This window comes from Zerene cesonia, chromosome 23 (genome assembly GCF_012273895.1).
Source record: "Zerene cesonia ecotype Mississippi chromosome 23, Zerene_cesonia_1.1, whole genome shotgun sequence".
Lineage (NCBI taxonomy): Eukaryota > Metazoa > Arthropoda > Insecta > Lepidoptera > Pieridae > Zerene > Zerene cesonia.
In genome coordinates, this window is record NC_052124.1 from 1,251,056 (window position 1) to 1,266,579 (window position 15,524).

Genomic DNA, 15,524 nt, shown 5'->3' on the forward strand with positions numbered 1-15,524 from the left:
ATCCTTCATGGTTCAGGTATTTTTGATTTAAATAATCCTTAATAATCTAAGACCTGACGTGATTATTTATGGTCTGAATATTATATTGCATCTGTTTTTTGTGAATAAATAAACTGTTACATATTTAAACAATACTTGGGTGCCTTTAGAAGGAAGGTACCCGTGGAGTCAAAATTTTGTGGTACAACCGCAAATTTTTGAAAAATAACAACTAGCAACCCTAGCCTTCAAATTGGTTTCTATTACTTTGCATCTGAACATGTAAAATAAAGAAGTTTTAATCAAAAGTTTGATAAATTTTCTTTCAGACATAATTACTGTATTTCTTCCTATTTAATAAAATTAAAATTACTTATTACAATAAAATTACTTTAGACAAATCTTATAGGCCGAAGGGGTCGCGGACGAATTTTAACCAACTCCCGTGGCCCCTTCACTTAAGTGGCTCGACGGAACATAGTGGGGTTTTGGTCGGTAGGAATCCGACATAGCCCACGGCTTTATCTCCGGTAACCGTGGGTATCTATGCAAGATTTCCACTTAAAAAAAAAAGACAAATCTTATAGACTATTCATCATTTCCTTTTTATATATTTTTTATCAATATTTGAGGATATACAGCGCACCGTAATTTAAGGTCTCCTCAGTACTGATAAGATACAGTATTTATACTATGTCCTTTACTTGGTATTTATTTAATTAATTTTTAGGGTTCAACATTCTTCATAACATTTCTATTATTATTCACTTAAAAACGCCTCTTAATGTTTACGTTATTTCATCTGCGTTATCTTACCACCTTCAATGGCAAGGTTAGTAAGATCATTGATGTAAATTAACAGAGTTGGACCAAGAACGATTCGATTTTTCGATTACGTCCAATTCTTTTTCGATTATTTTCAAGTAGGATTTTATAAGTAGTTCATCTTCATAGGTACTTATTTAATCGTATTATTAATTACATGTAAAAAAATATTATATATTAACACCTATTAGTATTCCTTGTCCTTTAGTCTTCCAAATGTGTTTGTAGATTGCAGAACGTTGTAACGATTGCAAACGAAACGTTAATGTCATAAATATAGCAGTTTGTCACATAGGTTTGTCAAGTGTCAAGTGTCAACTGTTAATTGATTTAATGTTGTTATCGTGTGTTTTGTTTTTTTAGTTTTCTAATATGATTACAAAAAAAATTTTGTTCCTTCTTTCATGTAACTTTTAAATCGTTTTCAATAAAATGGATAAACAAAAGCGTGAACGAAGTTCTAATTTCACTCAAGAAGAAACAGACCTCCTGATATCGTTAGTAGAGGCGAGAAAACATATTATCGAAAATAAAAAAAGTGATGCTTCTACTTGGCAAGAGAAAAAGGAAGCATGGAAGGATATCGAAAGGGTCTTCAATGGTTCCGTGTTTCGGGACCATAAACATCTTAAGCTTAAGTACGAGGCTATTAAGAGGGATACTAGGAAGCGCTTCAGAATTAGTGACGGCATGACCATACCTTCACGGCTTACTCCTGCGGAAGAAAGAGTTAAAAGGATTATTCTTCCCTCTGTTGATGGAAATGAAAGCCAGTTTGATTCAGATTTTAGTATGCCCAATAATAGTAAATATAATGATATTAAAATATTTATAAATTGCAATAAAAGTAATGTGAATCAAAATACACATGATTTGGAGTAGTTTAATAGATGTTATTATACATGTAAACTTTCCTCTTGAATCACTCTATCTATTGAAAAAAAACCCCATCAAAATCTGTTGTGTAGTTTGAAAGACTTAATCATACATAGGGACAGAGAAAGCAACTTTGTTTTATACAATGTAGTGATATATTCTTTCTCTTCTGCATTACAGATACACAAAATACAAACACAATATGTTTTGAATATACATTCTATGTGTATTTTAAACTATTTGTCAGGTTCAAATTGGTTCAGCATTTTAGGCAAAAAGAAAAAACAAATGCTCAAACTAATAGACGGAAAGACCTAGCTACATTTAGTAGGAATCAATTTTATATACTAAAAGTGTAATATATGTGTTTCAGAAAAACCAAAAGAAGAAAATTCATTTCTTGAAATTGAGTTGGAAGATGAAAACCTTGACATGGCGAAGATTCAGAAAGAAATCATTACAGAGGCGTTGGTACAAAAAATTATTCAGAGAAAGCTTCTAGAAAAAGAGTTAGAACATAAAAAGGCCATGTATGAATTAGAAAAGCAGCACCTTCTTCTGAAAATAGAACTATTAAAAAAGGAGATACAGGACACATAACAATGTTAGGTTATAGATTTGTATTTGGTATAGTCATCATCATCAGCCCATACATGTTCCCACTGTTGGGACACAGACCTCCTATGAGTTCAGGCCATAATCCACCACGCTGGCCAAGTGCAGGTTGGCAGATGTCACATGTCGTCACACTTTTTGTTTCTTAGTCATGCCAGTTTCTTCACAATGTTTTCCTTCACCGTTTTAAGCAGTAGTTAGCATGGTTGGTTGGATGTAACACATGTGCAGATAAATTGAAAAATCTATTTATTTCCTGCAAGCTCGCCCGGTCTTAAACCCTGACTTATTGATTTTGAAGTCCGAGGTTGTCACCACTGAGCCATCACTGCTTATGCTATTTGGTATAGTGCATTACTTATATAACGGACATGTTAACTGTACAAAATTTTTATTATACAAAGTATCATTGTATATAAAGTTAGGTTGAGATACAAAATATGACATTTCTTTATTTTTTTTTTTATATTTGATAGTTGTGAAAAGTGGGAGTTTTAGTTTTTAACATGTTATATTGCACTTAATAGTGTAAGAAGTTTTGTAATTTTGATGGAGATGATACCAAATAGTGATAATACCCTGAGTGCTATAGGATATATGTCATAAACAAATGCAGACCGGGACTGCTAGTGAAAACAAATTGGATACAGCTGTTTTGTCCTCTGCATTTTGAAATTTGGTGCAATATATTATTATTTTTATGTATTGTCTTAATAGTGTAAATAAAAACTAGTTAATAAATAATAATCTATACTAAAATAATAAACTTGAAGACTTTGTTTGTTTGAATGCGCTAATCTCAGGAACTGCTGGTCCAATTTGAAAAATTATTTCAGTATTAAATAGGCCCATATATTGAGGAAGGCTATAAGCTTTATATATACCACGGGCAAAGCTAGGGTGGACCACTAGTACATTTACTGCGTAAACTTTTCATTTTTACAATCCATAATAATCCATTAACAAATACAAAAATAAATGTTATGAGCTACATGACTCAAATTGATTTAATGAAATTACTAATGGCTCTTTTTATATATTAATATATATTTTTTTTATTCATATATGAAATAATGAGAAGAAAGCTTACCACAGAATTTTTTCATTATTTTGTTTGCCATTTCTTATTCAACTAGGTACTACGAGCATATAATAACCTATTTGAACTGAAAGTTGTAAGTTGTTGTTGTATTGTGTAATATAATGTCAGTAAAGCACCTGAAAGGATATCAGGAACGCTATCAGTAAGTGGTGAAAAACCATTATGATTACAGTGCAGTTAGTATTAGTAGTTAACAAATTCATAAATTGTGCTTGAATTGACTAAAATTAGTTTCACAATTCTATCTTATCTGCAATCTATACTAATATTATAAAGCTGAAGAGGTTATTTGTTTGTTTGTTTGGACGCAATAATCTCGGGAACTACTGGTCCGATTTGAAATTTCAGTGTTAGAAAGCACATTTATTGAAGAAGGCTATAGGCTATATTTGTACCACGGGCGAAGCCGGGGTGGACGGCTAGTTATATTATAAAGACAAAAATTTTGTATGTTTTCACACAAAAACTGCTGGACAGATTTCAAAAATTCTTTCATCGTTATGTTGACAATACGCTTCAACTTCACGGCTATACTATATGCGCCACGCGCTAAGCCGGGGTGAGGAGCTAGTATTAAATATTAGTGTACCTAGAGAAGTGTTACGTTATCTGTAGTTGTGCTAAGTGTAACCCGCCCGTCCGAACAAACCCGTCGTCCAAGGAGAATTATAGTATAGCGCCATCTTTCGGAATTAATAATTTTTGGTGTTTCAAATACGCATCATAATTGATTTTCCTACGGGAAATTAATGTTTGCCACAGTAAAAATAGCCTATGGCCCATATTATTTCGATTATAATATAGGTAATGTAATTGTGAAAAAGTGTAGCCACAGATAACAAAATATAAACTACAGCTATCGGCCGTCGTTCCTTCATATTATTTGTCCGTGGTATGTGCTACAAATTTATTTTTGAATTCACAATATCTGTAGCTTCGATATTTCCATTTGACCTTGTACCTATGTACTGATTTATAAAATAGAAGAAATTTTTTTTCAGAAAAATAGTAAACTATTGCAGAGCACGCAAATAGGTAGCAGGTAAGTATCGCAGGTACTCCATCGAATGTTAATTGGTCAGCATCACCCCCTCCTATACCATAAACATCGCCATAAATACCACTACCACTGGTGGTGTTGCAGGTCCTTTTCCATCCTTACGCCTTGCTTGAGGGCTCCAAGTGATACTGCAGGTGGCAGATAGTTTCAAAGCTTCAGAGAATAGAAACTGCGAAAGTAATATTTTCAACCAACTTCGAAAAAAGAGGTTATCATTCGATTGTATTTTGTTTGTTTGTTACCTCATAACTTTTACTGCGTGAACCGATTTTTACGATTCTTTTATTTGAAAGCTGGTGCCAGCCATGTGGTTCGATTTAAATATGATCTCATTCTGAAAATTTGAAGGCAGTTAAGTTTTTTTGTTAAAAATAAGGATTTAATGCAAACCGACTAATGACTTGTTTTACTTGTGCATGCGTGTGTGAGTATGGTAAACAATGCAATGTTAATTGTTTCAATGGTTCAAAACATTTTCCATCACAAAACAAGGGCATAAGGGTACATGTGTAATAGCTACATGACATGGTCGTTTCAGAAGAAAATTAAAAAAAAAACAATTATTTTTTTTATTTTTTTTTAACAGCCAAACCATATTATATTACATACCGAGATATATATTACATACCCGTTTGTTCTCACCTGTTTTCCAGTGGGCATACACAGATAAATTTATCAGCTTTTATGTTATGATTTGATAAACGGCTAACCGTCCGTGTTACGGGCTCTTAGACCATGTAACATTTATTATTAAAAGCAAAAACAAATTGACTAGCTAGATTTTTATAAGATTTTTTATTTCATGAAATTTATTATGAGTCGGCATTGATAAAAAAACTGTGTTTTGTTCATTGTTTAGATCATCGTTCAAAATATTGGTAGATACCTACTATCTGGTCTTGAGTGTGTATTTTAGAATAACATAAATTATTATAACAAGTTTATGCTAAGTTTTTATGAAGTCCCGTGTCCCCTGTAATGGTGTATGGGGCAGATGATGTATTTATTTATTTTATTTATTTACACTTTATTGTGCTGGCATACACAACGCATCCTTAAAATAAATGTCTTAAAACTAAACCAGCACAGCGGGCGGCCTTATCACTAAAGAGTGATCTCTCCCAGGCAACCAACTGTGAAAAAGTAATATATAAAGAAGGAGGTAGATTTGAAGTATATAAATACATGAATATGTTCATATAAACGTATTATATAACATACATAAGTACATATAAATTAAATAAATATAATTTTAGATACATATATGCATTAGTAAAAAGATATGAATTCATTCAAAAACTAAAAGTAAGAAAGTATACATAAATTAAAATAAAGAAAAATAATAAAATAAAAAGAGACAGAAAACAATTATACAATTAAATTTAAGATAAAATTGTTAATCAGAGTTAAAGGCAAGGCTCAAGTAGTGATCACGCATGCGTGAAACAAACGTAAGTAACCAAACGGAGTAAAGGTTGATGTATATCTGTTCCACTGATTCCACCGATTTTCTTTACGGACAAGTAGGTGATCAGCCTTCTGTGTCCTACCAGACCGAGACATTTTTTTTGTGCGTCCCCGGGAATTGAACCCAGGAACCCAAGGAGGCGGTCTTATGCTAAGTAGGTAGTGCTATGTATATTGGTAATTGCAATTTGAAAAATAAATTCTAGGAAAATCCTATCGTTTTTTGTCAAATTTTTTCAATAGTTTTTGCAACTGTTAACTTTGTGTTTGGTTAATATAATACACGTCAGAAAAGGTCAACTGCAACGTGAATTTATTGATTCATTTATTAATAAATAATATTTATGATATTTTTTATATTATCGTCTATGGCATTGAGAAAATACTTCCTAGGTATCAATAATGTAGGTACCAGTTTAGGTCGCAGTGAGAAAAAATTGCAACAGTAATTTTTAAGACAAAATCTTAAACAACTTTCATATGTAGGGTACAATACACCTTGGGGTAATAATAACAATAGAGGATAATTTTTTATCCATGTTGGTTACTGTTTCTGAAGCAAGCTCGCGGTCACACCAAAATATGGTCAATGAACACTTATACTAGCCGTCTCGGTGTGTTAACTGATCTAAAAATTAAAGTAACAACTAGACCACGGATAAAATGATACTAAACTACTAAGTAAGACGTTCCATATTTCATACGATAACAGTATGTAATTGTTTATAACCACTCTGTGACTTAATTTGATAAATATTAATTGTGTAACAATTCGGATGAAGTCGAATGAAGTCTAGTTGAATGAAACAATGCTCAAGTTTGACTTTGATTTATTTGGAGTATTGTGGGAGTCGAGCACGCTTCGGCACGAACTGGGCCAGCTCGCACCGGGGAAGTACCACACCCCCACAGAAAACCGGCGTGAAATAGTGGCATGCCACTGTGTTTCGTACGGTGAGTGGGGGAGCCGGAGGCCCGTTTCCTTTTCCTCACCCGTCCTAGTCCATTCCTTCTTTCCAGTCGTTAATCCTTTCCTTTTCCCTTACCCCATAAAAGCGGGCAGCGCATTCACGGAGGTACTACCTTTGCGAATGTTTATGGGCGGTGGTGATCGCTTACCATCAGGCGAACCACCAGCTCAGCTGCCCGCTATGACATAAAAAAAAAGTATACGGTGTACCTATTGTTTATTCAAAAGTACATACAATTGAGTAAAGGTCAGTCAGTTAGTAAGCGCAAAATCTTGGCAGCTGATATCCAGCTGCCTCTTGGCTAAAAGGTTTCATAGTACCTAAGCTTTCTGTCACATTGATGGAAACTTAAAAGGTTTACCTCTATTGGAATATAATAATATTAATTATTAGTATGGTTAAAATTACTACATGCCAATATTTTTGTTATTTAAAATCGCAAATATTTAAGTATGTTTACAAAAAACTGCTTTTATTATAAACGCAAAAGTTTATAAGTGTGGATTGATGGATGTTTGTTACACTTTTATCTAAAAACTACTGAATGGATTTCGATGAAACTTTAATAAAACTTATACATCAAAATAAGACATGAGCTATATAAATGCTTGCTTGCCCGTCAGTTCAATAAAGGTCAATAATTAAGTAGTAAACTTATTAGTAAATTCTGTTCTGTTTTACTTCAGGAAGTTTATTTAAATAACCGGTGTAACTGAGTGAGGACGGTCGTGTCTTACAAAGCGGAATAAATTGCGATAATATCGTCCGTAATCCTTCGTAAGTAGTTTTTATTTTAATAATACATAAATTAGCTTTATAACGGTTTTTTTAGCAACCCTACTAACTCAATAAAATCTAGATTAAACGTACAAGTATTCGTACTTACTAATAATTATTTATGAGTATTAAACCTTAAGATTTAGAGAAAGCAAAACAAAATGTTATCTAATAAACACAAAAATAAATAAAATCATGTTAGAGAGCCTCACCTAGGAGCTGTTATATCATAGACAAACAGAAATAAGGAAATGTCTTACCGGCTTACCGGCCGGTTTTTATAATTTATTATCCGCTTCTTTATTTAATAAATGGAGAATACTTTTGTGATTAGAAGAGATTTTTGTTTAATATTTGAAAATATGAATGCTTGAAGTGAAATGTTAAAGATTTTAATTTTTAACCGACTGCGCTAGCTGGTTTTTTTAACAGGTTTAATATATATATATATATAAAAATACTAGCTGCACCCGGCAAACGCTGTTCTGCCTTACTCTTATCGTTTAGTGGTATGAGAAATAGATGTTAGCCGATTCTCAGACCTACCCAATATGCTTACCAAATTTCAGAGGAATCGGTCAAGCCGTTTCGGAGGAGTATAGAGACTAACATTGTGACACAAGAATTTTATATATAAGATAATTGAATCATTTAACATGCAACTAAATTTTCCAGCAAATCGGTTTTTAAATGATTGTGAATCTATGTGTATTAATAATTTTATATGATTAAAGTGCGATTTATATAAATTTATTACATGGAGACATTTTAAATATATTAGTTACAGTAGTTTTTAAAGAGCAACAAACTCACAAACATCCTTACAAACTTTCGCATTTATAATATTAGTAGGATAAGTACGCAAATAATATAAATTTTTACAAAATACAAGTGTAACCTACTATTTTATTATTATAACAAGAACCTAGAACCAACATCATTTGTATGCTAATCTTGGATCTTAATATATTATTTAAATAAACAAACCATAATTTCCTCAACTGACTGTGACTTGAATACCAATTGTAAAATTTAATTTATCTATGACAATTTTGAAAAGAGGTAAAATTTTTTTGTGTTTATGGCGTTGTAGGTAGGTAAGTAATCCCTGAATATACTCAACCGATTTCAAAAAATACGTATTATAGTCCACATTTCATTAGTTTTGTCTCGAAGCAACTGTCATCAGAGAAAACGGGAAATATAGGATATAAATGGGACAAATATTTAGTACAGATATTTTTTTATTGATCTGAAAACAACGTATATTATGTACCTACATGTTATAAAGTTTCCATGTGATTCTATTTCTTATTCTTCTATTTAATATTTATTTTATTTATACTCAACCCCTTATTAATTTTGAGATAAAAAACAGACTTGCAGACTTGTAAAGTTGTAATTTTTTTGTTATTTTAATGTTTAATTTTTTGTTAACTTCTCCACGCAAATATTTAAATACATTGAAAAATTTGATGAGTATATTTAAGACACAACTTCATCAAAGAATACATTACAGAACTTAAAATTATTTATACTTAACTTTATACCCTCGAAACGTATAACCCGCCTATGCAAGAAAATATTTAAATCCATTACTTTGAAGGTCATGTTTAAATTTAGAGTAAACCAGTTTTTTTTAATCATCGTTATTTTATAGAATAAATTTAAAACTGTAAGATATGACCCATATCTGTTTATTTTTTATAAATTTACGTGCCATTTAAGTAGGTTACAATATCAGTAAGGACATAGAATAATGTTTACGCAGAAACCCAACAGGAACGTGGATATTATCGTATATTAATTTGGGGATCCGAGGTATTCCTATATGACAGACTAGCGGTCCGCTCCGGCTTCGCTCGTGGTACATATATAGCCTATAGCCTTCCTCAATAAATGGGCTATCTAACACTGAAATAATTTTTCAAATCGGACCAGCAGTTTCTGAGATTAGTACATCAAACAAACAAACTCTTCAGCTTTATAGTATTAGTATAGATAACATAATTCCAGATAACAATAATACTATACTAATACCTATTCTGTCCATTTTTCTTTTGATTACGCGGGGGTAACCGCGGTCGGAAAGCTAGTTGGTAGTAGAAAAAAGCACATATAATTAGTGAGAAATTTTGAAAGAATAGAATTTATTTCTACAACGGCGAAAACCAAAGACACGAAGTTTCGTAAATGGATTTAATTATAATACAGACTTATAAACTCAGTCATGACATTACTAATGCACCTAGCCTTGGCCTCAGTCAAGGATAATGAATCGTAGGAGAAAAAATTTTGATTTGCAAAATAAAGCTTTGGTCCGCATTTTTTTTTTTGCAAGGAAACTATGTTAATAATAACCCTATTCTAAAACGATATACAATGTTTTTTTTATAAAAGAACTCTGTAGAATTAGGATAATAACCTGTAATTATAGTAAGTTCTATTTGGTGTGAATAAATAAAAGAAAATATTTTTTTTTTTTATATCAGCTGAACACTACGATATCGGTACCTTTAACCTACAGTATTTATTTTTCTTTTTTTTCTTTTTACGTTAAAGTTAGCATAACTTTTTTTATTTCTATTTATCCGTGTATAACTAAGCTATCTAACTGCATTTATTTCTTGTTGAGTTTTTCTTCTTACAGAAACATTAATCAAGTTTTAATTTTAACACGCACGTTGTGTTGCACGTTCAAATATTTTTCCTTGCCCGTATTTAGTGCTTAAAATATATTTTTTTTTATTTGACCTTTGTAATAGGTGGATCTGTATATGTCCGTATTGCTAAACCACTTTATATTATAATAAAAGTTTTTTTCATGTACAAATTCAAAATAAAAGAAGAGAATTATATCATAATATTATAGTCATGGGTCAGTTAATAGACAAATATTTTAGTAACATTGTGTAGCATATAATGTATGTATTATTATAATAATTACATCCGCAGCCTTTGGTTTGACATTCTGTTAACAATAAACTAAAAAATGCAATAAAGTAAATAATGGTAACATGGCGTAATATAAACATAAATAAATTAAGTTTCAGGTTTCGTAGGTTGTAAAAGTTTTATGTATAAAAGTAAAATTGTTTGTTAATCTTAAAAATTTCAGAAAATGGTGGCTGGGGAGATTCTGCCTTTCCCCTTGGAGGATGAATACAAAAAGAACACTGGCATCACCCCCGCGGACGTGAAGGAACTCCGGCGGTGGTTGAAGACGCAGCCTCATTTACCTGACGATCATATAACAGGTGATAATAACTATAGCCCGCGGCTTCAATCACCATAGAGCTGTCTGCGTACCAAATTGCATTGCAATCGGTTCAGTAGTATTTGCGTCGTTATTTGTTTCTCTTTCCCGCGTAAGTCCGTATACGCGGGAAAAACCGCGGGGTGCAGCTAGTTTATAATATTAGTATAATACTTAATAAGTTTTTGCCCGTAATTATGTCCGCGAGTGAAACCGCGTGGCGTAGTTAGTATTAGGATATCATTAGTAGTATGTTGTCTGTGGTGTAGTATTATGTTATCTGTGGTATTAGTATACTTCAAAGCTATGACGTGCTAATTGATACTCACTTCAAAGACACGACATTGAAAATTGTAAACAATAAGTGGTTGTTTAAAAGCTATTATGCATTTAAATAGTAATTTTTTTCTATAATTGGATGTTACGATTCTCACAATCACCGTATTTATACGAACGTATAGGGCACAATGATATAATGGTATTTATTTCATAATTACATGTAGCGAAGAAAAAATAAATAAATAGTACCTGCAGCTAAATTGGCCGCTAAGCAGCCTATTAAGCACCGGGCTATTTCACTAAGTAATTGTATAGATTCTATAAATACACTAGCTACACGCCCAGGCAGTAATTTATTTTTTAAGTTGGATCAAAGCACACGGTGCGCAAATTTGATTAAAATCAAGTTGATGGATTGTCACCAATTTTCGATTGAAAATAGATGAAATTTTTGAAGCTAGGTTGCATTTTATACCATTAACTATAAAATAATCGCTATATACCTACATAGAGTTTCAGAAATATATAATAAAATCTCTGAGCACTAGAGTTACCTAGTCACTATTTAGTGATCTCTGTCTAGTCACTACGGTTACACACCCTAAGGGGTGCAGCGGGATTTTATCAGGAGTAAACTGAAAAAAATAGCAGTGGTGGCTCAGTGGTGAGAACTTCGGACTTCAAAATTGATAAGACGGGGTTCGAGACCGGGCGAGCGTGCAGGAAATAAATTGATTTTTCAATTTATCTGCATATGTGGATAACATCACTACTGCTTAAAATGGTAAAGGGATACATCGTTAGGAAACCGGCATGTCCAAGAATCAAAAGTTCGACGACATGTGATATCTGCCAACCCGCACTTGGCCAGCGTGGTGGATTATGGCCTGAACCCTTATAGGAGGCCTGTGTCCCGCCAGTGGGAACATGTATGGGCTGATGATGATGATGAAACTGAAAAATAATAGTCCAGCCTGAATTATCCGTTCATACGTCACCCAGTCTTCGCCTGTGCTTGGGCACTGGTGGAACTGGTGGAACCCAATTTACATTGTATAATTCAAGAAAGGGAATTATGCAAATAGATTTAAGACCAGTTTAATTGTTTTGTTTTGAAACTTGTGTAGCTATAATGCTTGGGATGATTCACATATGTAGTTACTACTACAATGAATTATTGTGAGAAACAGGTAGTTACTTATATGTCACTGTCGAAATGGCTGATTAAAATCGTTAGCTACTACGTAGGGTATAGATTTCATAATTTGTCTTTCCTCATTGTCTGCAGTTTTGATTCTGTCGTAGACGCCTTAACTTTGCACTAGATTAGTCCTTAAAGCTATTATCATCAATTTATTATTATTATTATTTATTTCACCTATTTGTACACTACACTTTATTCCATGTAGTTAATACTAGCTGCGTCCCACATTTTCACCCGCGTAAGTACATATCCCGTAGGAATATCGGGATAAAAAGTTGCCTATATGTTATTCCAGTTGTCCAGCTATCTACGTACCAAATTTTATTGCAACCGGATCAGTAGTTTATGCGTGAAAGAGCAACAAACACACACACATCCTTACAAACTTTCGTATTTATAATATTATTAGTAGGAAGTAGGATTAGTAGGATTATTTTTTCTCACTCAATTATAACGGTTTCGTTGACTGACATTTATGCTGAGCCAAGACCCTTTTTAAGAACACAGTGCACATTTGTCTCCGTCCTGTATTTTTCCTCTGTATGGTAATTTTTCTTTGTTTAATTGTCTTATTTTGTAATTGTCATGTATTTAATGTCTTCTTTTAATAAACTTTTATTCTATCTTTCTATCTATCTATCAAGAACATATATAAAGAATACTGTACATTTAAATCCCTATTACAAAAAATGTGTTTTTGGATATTAATGATTTTGAAAATCTGATATTAGGTTCTTGATTGTTTGATTGAACATAGAACTTGATTTTTAATTAACAAAACGTCGTTTGTCGTTTATGTTAAATTTCGCACGCGAATTATCTGTTACATTGTAAGTAATTTATCGAAGACAGTAGTAGTAGTGGTAATTTTATCTATTCACTGAAGTTACACGTGTATATAAATGGACAAACAGCAAACTCCGTGTAATATATCTTATTATAGGGCCAATTATGTTGACAATCTGTGTTTATATCATGGTATGATATTATGAGTAAAATGTTATGATTGAAGCATTTGCATTTTTTGGCAATAAACTAAGGAACTATTCTATTGTGTCACGTATTTTTGAGTGTGAGAGTCGAGCGCGCTTCGGCACGAATGGGGCCAGCTCGTATCGGGAAAGATACCACACCCCCACAGAATATAAGAACGAAATAGTAGTTTGAAATAGTAGCTTGCCATGTACTGTTTCCTTCGGTGATTGGGGAAGACACAGGCGCGTATCCTTTTCATCGCCCTTCCCTATCCATTGTTTTATTCTCATCGTCAATTTTCGCCTATCTAGCTATCCTTTACTCCTTAATAACGGGAAACGCATTTGCAGCGACCCTGCCTCTTCAAATGTTCATGGGTGGTGGTGATCCCTTACCATCACGCGACTACCAACTCAGTTACCCTCTATGACATACAAAAAAAATCAGTGTGACCTGCGCGAGCTGGCACAATTCGTGCCGAAGCGTGCCCGACTCCCACATCAGAAAATATATACATAATTAATATGTGAGAAATTCCAAGTCGTCATTTTGTGTTATAAGCTGCGTTTCATCAGTACTTCGCTCTTTATACCGTGGAGTCCATTTCACCCTTCGGGTACACACCTAATCTGATACAATTTCAGACATGGACCTCATCCTGGCGTATCACTCCTGCAACCGAAGTACAGGTGTCACGAAGCAAGTGATAGACCTACATTTCACCCTGAAAACACTATTTACACAATATTTTAAGGATCGCAGGTTCGATGCTGGTGTCGAACGGACCTTGAACAATCTGTGAGTATATTGTATCATGATTATTATATGATATAGAATTATATACAATCTGCATTTTTATTTTACGTTTGACTCACATCAGCATCAGCATCAGCTATAATTTTGTTATAGGGAAAATCAATATTTTTTTATACCCTAGCCATAGCGGGCAACTGAGCTGTTGGTTTTTCTGATGGTAAGCGATCACCATCGCCCATGAACAGTTCGTACGGGATGAGGAAAAGGAAACGGGCCTCGAAAATTCGCATGTTTTGTATAATAGCAGGAACATCATGACGTTTACTTGCATATAAAATATTTTAATAATTAATTTGGCTAATTGTGCTTTTACTCGTTTGTACCTATAGGATCTTTAAATTATTTATCATAACTTATTATGTATATTATTTATCATTACTACAAACATAATTATTTAATTATGTATTACATTTCAGATTACTCACACTCCTGCCCACCAGAACAAAAGAGGGTTATGCTATATTCTACACACACTTCCTAAACACAGACCCCAAAGCGTTTGTTTTTACTGACGCTATCAAGTAAGCTTATTTATTATTCTGCGATTTATGCTATCAGAATATGCTCATAAATTTGTTAATAATGTCTAAATGAATGGCACTTAAATAATTAATATATATTCAATAGGTATTTTAGTATGTATTTTAGGAGAACATATTCCGTCCACGTATCTTGATTGATGTATCATTGTTCTTGCATTACAATGCAGATTTGTTGGATGTATATGTCAATGTCACGTGTTGTATAATGCAGGAGGCAGAAGGTCAAAGTTCAATTTATTATAGCGTGCTTATAATTTAATTTAAATTTATATTTAATTAATTCTTTTCAGAGCTGCTTTCATGGTTCTAGAATTCTATCAATACGAGGAAGGCACATGGCCCGGTGTTACCTTCGTGATAGACTTCGAGGGAATGACCCTGGGGCATGTGGCCAGAATTGACTTGATCAATCTGCAGCAGTATTTGTACTATTTACAGGTGCGATGGCAACAAAACTACCGATATAAATATTGTTAATAAAAAACTAAACCATTTTATAGTGTTAGAACTAGATCGAATTTCTACGAACCACGCGAATGGTATCAGTTTTTAAGTAAAAAAAAAGAATCAACGAAATTGATTAAACAAGTCGAAAGGTCTGATGCAACAAATTCACTTTAAAAAAAATACAATTTATATTGGATTGCAAACCTCCTTTTTTGTAGTCAGCTAAAAATTAATGAAAAACATAATGATTATTTTGTATTCTGGTTATACGAATAATTGATGTACCTATTCATTGATATATTTTGTCTGTTAGCTGTTGATGATTTATTTTAA

General features: G+C 32.8%; 2 protein-coding genes across 2 annotated transcripts in view; both read left to right on the plus strand.

Annotated features, from left to right (window-relative positions):
* The first annotated feature begins 1,173 nt into the window (after nt 1-1,173).
* LOC119836231 (myb/SANT-like DNA-binding domain-containing protein 4) lies at nt 1,174-3,061 on the plus strand. Its single transcript, XM_038361501.1, has 2 exons — nt 1,174-1,609; nt 2,054-3,061. The coding sequence occupies exons 1-2, from the start codon at nt 1,237-1,239 to the stop codon at nt 2,278-2,280; spliced, it is 600 nt and encodes a 199-aa protein (XP_038217429.1). The 5' UTR covers nt 1,174-1,236; the 3' UTR covers nt 2,281-3,061.
* Nucleotides 3,062-7,535: 4,474 nt separating this feature from the next.
* LOC119836226 (alpha-tocopherol transfer protein-like) overlaps nt 7,536-15,524 on the plus strand; it is an 11,178-nt gene continuing 3,189 nt past the window's right edge. Inside the window, exons 1-5 of the mRNA XM_038361496.1 lie at nt 7,536-7,672; nt 10,791-10,929; nt 14,031-14,184; nt 14,619-14,723; nt 15,035-15,182. Of these exons, the coding sequence (XP_038217424.1) occupies nt 10,794-10,929; nt 14,031-14,184; nt 14,619-14,723; nt 15,035-15,182 (543 nt within the window). The 5' untranslated portion in view covers nt 7,536-7,672; nt 10,791-10,793. The remainder of the gene's footprint in view (nt 7,673-10,790; nt 10,930-14,030; nt 14,185-14,618; nt 14,724-15,034; nt 15,183-15,524) is intronic.

What these genes read in the sequence shown, in the direction of transcription:
- LOC119836231 (XM_038361501.1), top strand. Translation starts at nt 1,237, where the DNA reads ATGGATAAACAAAAGCGTGAACGAAGTTCTAATTTCACTCAAGAAGAA. An exon ending in TTTTAGTATGCCCAATAATA is followed by an intron (nt 1,610 to 2,053) that starts GTAAATATAATG and finishes TATGTGTTTCAG; the next exon opens with AAAAACCAAAAGAAGAAAAT.